General features: G+C 42.4%; 1 protein-coding gene across 1 annotated transcript; it reads right to left on the bottom strand.

The window, feature by feature from the left end:
- Window positions 1–1751: 1751 nt before the first annotated feature.
- Window positions 1752–2234, bottom strand: LOC107461575 (uncharacterized). The gene has a single exon (XM_016080095.1). It carries the CDS (start codon window positions 2232–2234, stop codon window positions 1752–1754), a length of 483 nt encoding a protein of 160 aa, XP_015935581.1.
- Between the last annotated feature and the right edge of the window lie 3026 nt (window positions 2235–5260).

The following is a 5260-nucleotide window of genomic DNA, read 5'->3' as shown; positions in this document are numbered from 1 at the left end:
CCATATCATCGACATAAACTTCGATATTCCTGCCGATTTGTTTGGCGAACACCTTATCCATAAGGCGTTGGTAAGTTGCACCTGCGTTCTTTAATCCAAATGGCATAACTTTATAACAATAGTTATCGAAATCGGTGATAAAAGCTATTTTATTTTGATCAGAGGGGTGCATCATTATTTGATTATACCCTGAATATGCATCCATAAAACTTAGAGTAGCGTAGCCTGACTCATTGTCTACTAAAGAGTCTATGGATGGCAGAGGATAAGAATCTTTTGGGCATGCTTTGTTTAAATCAGTGAAATCGACGCACATGCGCCACTTACCGTTTTGTTTTCTTACCATTACCACATTGGCTAACCAGGTGGTGAATCTGATCTCTTTGATAAATTCGGCGTTGATGAGCTATTGTGTTTCTTCCAGTGACGCTCTCTTTTTTTCTTCGCCGAGTTTGCGTTTCTTCTGTTGCACTGGTCGGATTGCCGAGTTTATTGCTAGTCTATGACTGATGATCTGTGGGTCGATTCCGGGCATGTCTGATGGTGTCCATGCGAAAAGGTTGGCGTGTTCTTGTAGGAAGGTTGTTATAGCCTGCAACTCAGATGCATTGAGTGAGGTACCTCCATATGTGAATTTATTAGAGTCATTGTTGAAATACACTTTTTGTAGGTCATCGAAGGGTTTTGGGCGATCGAGGAAATCAGCTCTTGGGTCAAGTTCGGCTAGCGTGTCCTCCTTTTGGTTTAGGCCGACGTTGTTGACTTGTTGCGTTGAGCGTTTTTGGAATTTCATGCTGATGTTGTAACATTGTCTTGCCTCTTTATGGTCGCCATGGATTGTAACAACCTGGTGGTCCTGCAGTGAAAACTTTACACAGAGATGAACTGTAGATACAATGGCGCCGAACTTATTTAAAAAAGGTCGGCCGAGGATAAGGTTATATGGACTGAAACAGTCGACTACTAAATATTGAATATCATTAGTTTTTGAAAGAGGTTGCTCACCCAGTGTGGTTTGTAACCACACTGACCCGAGGACTGGAACCCGTTCTCCTGAGAAGCCGACCAAGTCTCCTCCTGTGGATTGTAGCATGTTGTCGCTGAGCTTCATCTTTTGAAATGTGGAGTAAAACAGAACGTCGGCACTGCTCCCGGGATCTAAGAGTACTTTTTTCACTAATAGATCTCCTAGCTGAAGGGTGATTACCACAGGGTCGTCCAAATTTTGTATGTTGGAGTTGAAGTCGGCGTGTGTGAAAGTGACTTCTGGTTGTGGATTAGAGATTGTTACATCTTGTTTAGGTCCGTCTACCGAGCATATTGCTCTAAACGATCTTTTCCTTGCCGAGTTTGAGTATCCTCCACTTGCGTATCCTCCTGAAATACAATTGATTATACCTCATGGTCTTTCATATTGGCTTGAAGATGCCTTCTCTTTTCCTTGGTGTTGTTCAGAGAGGTCGTTTGTTGTGGAACTAGGGCCGTGCTTTTGGATGTGACCACCAATGTATTTGTCAAGGTTCCCTTGTCTTGCTAATCGTTCTAAAAGATCTTTGGCGACCACACAATCATCGGTATTGTGGCCGTGTTTCTAGTGGAAAGTGCAGTACTTTGATTTGTCCACGTTCTTTGCATCTTGGTATGTGCCGGCTTTTCTCGGTGGCTTGATTAGTTTGGAGTTCAAGATTTCCTTGATTATGTCTTCCCTCTTGGTGTTAAACTGCATATAAGAATCGAATCGAGGTGTTAGTTTAAAACTTTTCTAAAAGGGATGAGCTCTTATCTTCTTCACAGAAGTGTGACTTGTCAGACTTCCGAGCTTGTCTGAGCTCCTCGATGTCAATTTGTCCTTTTGCTTTCTCTCGAAATTCTGCTAGAGTCTTCGGCTTTGATACTGCGATCGTCTCCTGGAACTTCCCGGGTCGGAGGCCGCTTTTAATTGCGTGCAGATGGACCTCGGGGTGGAGATCTGGTATGCTGATTGCGACCTTGGTGAAGCGAGTCATATAGTCCTTTAAGCTTTCGTTTGGCCCTTGCTTGATAGTGTTCAGGTAATCGGAGTCGTGCAAATATATTACGGATCCGGCGAAATGTTCTTCAAATAACTTCGCCAACTGATGAAAGCGCGAAATGGAACCTGCAGGCAAAGCACACAACCAATCAAGTGCAGGACCGTCTAAATAATTCGGAAAACAACGACATAAGACTGTATCTGATGCACCATTGACGATCATTATTGATCGTATTTCTTTATGAACTTCCTCGGGTCACCGAGTCCATCATAAGGCTGAGGGTCAACGGCAGGGTGAACCTCTTTGGTAATTCGAAGTTCATTACTTCTTCTGTAAAAGGGCCTACAGAGTCCTCGGACTCCTCTTTCTCGTCTTCGGGCTGCTGCTCTTCGTGTCGAGCGGTTTCTGAAACATGAGTCGGTTGGGATTGATGCTCCTCGTCTTCCGCCTGACGAGCATCGTTGTGTTCAATCCGAACATGATTTAGTTCGGCAATTTGAGTAGCCATTATTTGGTTCTCGTCAGCCATTCGTTGATTAGCTTGTTGCAGCTCAGCTACCATTCGCATGAGTTCGGACAGTGAAGGAGGCGGTACGTCAGCCATGGATGCAGATGGAAGCGATGGGACCAAAAGAAAAAATATGATTTCCTCGGCCCCACGGTGGACGCCAATTGATCTTGCCTGGGAAATAGATCGGCCTCAACTCCTCGAGACTAGCCGAGCTATGTGCTGCAAAGTTGAACGTCCGTCTCTTGGAATCCGAATTCCTTATGTTCATCGTGAATGTGAGAGCACGAGCAATGTAAAAAGAGGGGAGTGTACCTGCAAAGGCACTCCGAAGCTTAAGTTAGTGCGTATTCTAGTTTTCTCAGGAAAAACTTAGTTCTTTAGAAATAGTCTACTTCCCTTTTATATATGACAAGTTATTTGTCCGTTATGTTCTTGGTTTTACCGTTTAACTAAGTGATATCGTAACCGATCTTATTTTGTCGTTGGAGCATCGGTTATGATGAAGACGTTATTGTCGCCGAGTTATTGCTCATAATTCCGAATAGTGACAGAAGATAACGAGGTACATCATATATTGCTTAATGATCATGGGGCCGAGTTATAACGCATAATAATGACGACCATTATGAGGTAATGATCATATCAGAACCCTTTAATCTTTCCCAAGTAATCGTAGCAATAAAGAATATCATCCACCACGCACACCCTCCCTCGCCACCCGAGGTCTAGCTCCATTCCCACGCTCTCCCAAGCGCCGCATCGGGGATCCAACGCGATGCCGCCGCGATCCGCCATGGCGTACACCTTGTCGTCCACCACGGCGCTTGCGTGCATCCATTTCTCCCGAACCTCCGCGGGGCTCGCCACGCGCTCCCATTTCTCGGCCGCACCACCTGGCCCTACGGCATCTGGTCCAAGAAGGAGTGGGTGCTCCCCGATATCGACAGCGGGTCTTTTTCTCCTTCACTTTGATTTTTTGTGTTACTGATTTATTGAGTGCCTGATTTTTTTCAAAGTTTGAATTTTTTTTCCATAATTGATGAAGAGGAGAATGAGTCTAGGGAAGAGATAGATGAAGACGAGGGGACGATGATGATATTATTTTCCTTGAGAATTCTTACTACTTACTGGGCTAGCTTGGTTGACCGGTAGTGAGGAGGGTGTCCTTGATGGGGTCAGAGGTGGTGGGGAGGGAGAAGAGGATGGCTTTGTCTGTGTGAAAGACGGAGTGGATGGTGAGGGAGCAAGTGTCGAGGAAGAAGGGGCAAAGTGGGGTTCGAAGAGTGAAAAGTGGGGTTTCGAGAGAGAGTGTGTGTGAGTAAGAGAGAGAGGGATTGAAGATAAGGGAGGGAGTGCCACGTAGGATCGGAAACCCACGAACCAAGCTCAGATCCAAGTCAGGGCACTTTTGTCACACGGAAGGCATCTATCATGGGTACAAGATTAGTTTCGAGCTTTCATGGATACAAATGTCAGCGTTTTCATCTCTCATGGATACAAAGTATTTTTTTAGACAAAAATCGTCCTATCCTTCCTTTTAAGACACATACTGGATTGGGTTTATATGGTTTTTCCCTTACATTGATTTCTTTTTTGGTCGTGCCTACATCGGTTGTTTTTGGTGTACTACATTGGGTTTTTGAAAAGGGAGTTGTTTTACTTTAAACCCACTTTATAATTGGGCCATTTTGGTAGCACAGCTTTTGCCCACAAATATAGAGGCCTATAGAAGAACGACCATCAGAGTACTTGTTAGATCATAATCCATGAGCCCTACATTCCTACACCCAGTCTCCTTCAAATCCTAGTAGACCCCAAATTTTAAATGAGAATTACGGATTAGTGGTTGATTTCCCATCATATAAGAAACAAAATGTAATCAGTGTTGTAGATATCCCACTAGCATTTGCCCAACATGGATGGTCTCTTGTATTTTTGTTTTTTATGGTTGGTCACATTATGGATGGAATTGATCATGGGTGATGGGCCACTACCTAAATATGGATAAGAATAACAATAATATATTAATAATAACGTGAATATCTATATTGTTCCCTGAAGATCGATAATTTGCAAGAGTACATAGAGGATGAGATGATATATGTAGTGAATGATAAGGATGTAACATAGCAACATACACAATTAACCCATGAGAACCCATGATTCCCATGCAAATTTGAGAGAAGAAGCTGGTAAAAGGTTTCGGAGTTATCTTTGTATCTAGGTATAGTCTTTGTCTACCACTCTAGGTAGCATTAGGAATAGCAACAAGTAGCGGCACACTGGCTGAGTTGAATTCTTGGTGCAAATGAAAGTGATTAACATGATATATGATCTATGATATGATTTTTGTCCAAAAAGCACTTCACATGGTTATGGGCCCTTGTGGCTTGGCTTCTATCTATGGTCATCCTCTCACAATACATCGCCATCTCTTTGAACTTCTTTCCAATATGCTTCTCATGATAATGCTTCTATGATTTATTTTGATCTCTCTATAATGAGGTTTAGTTTCATCTTCATTCACATATAATATACCTTAGTATTCCCTATATATATGGTCTTGAGATATTTTCATTGTTATAGCTTTTGCCTATTTATAGTAGTGATTGCTATAATGTCTTACAAATGGTGTCTAATTTTTTAAAATAGGTAACTAATTAATATTTAATAAATTTTAAATATTTGATTTTTATCTTAAAAATAATTTAGACAATTTAAACACTAAAGTAAAAAG

The sequence above is a fragment of the Arachis duranensis genome, chromosome 8, assembly GCF_000817695.3.
Source record: "Arachis duranensis cultivar V14167 chromosome 8, aradu.V14167.gnm2.J7QH, whole genome shotgun sequence".
NCBI classification, from domain to species: Eukaryota; Viridiplantae; Streptophyta; class Magnoliopsida; order Fabales; family Fabaceae; genus Arachis; species Arachis duranensis.
The sequence above is the reverse complement of the archived record's forward strand: the minus strand, read 5'-3'. Positions and strand labels throughout refer to the sequence as shown.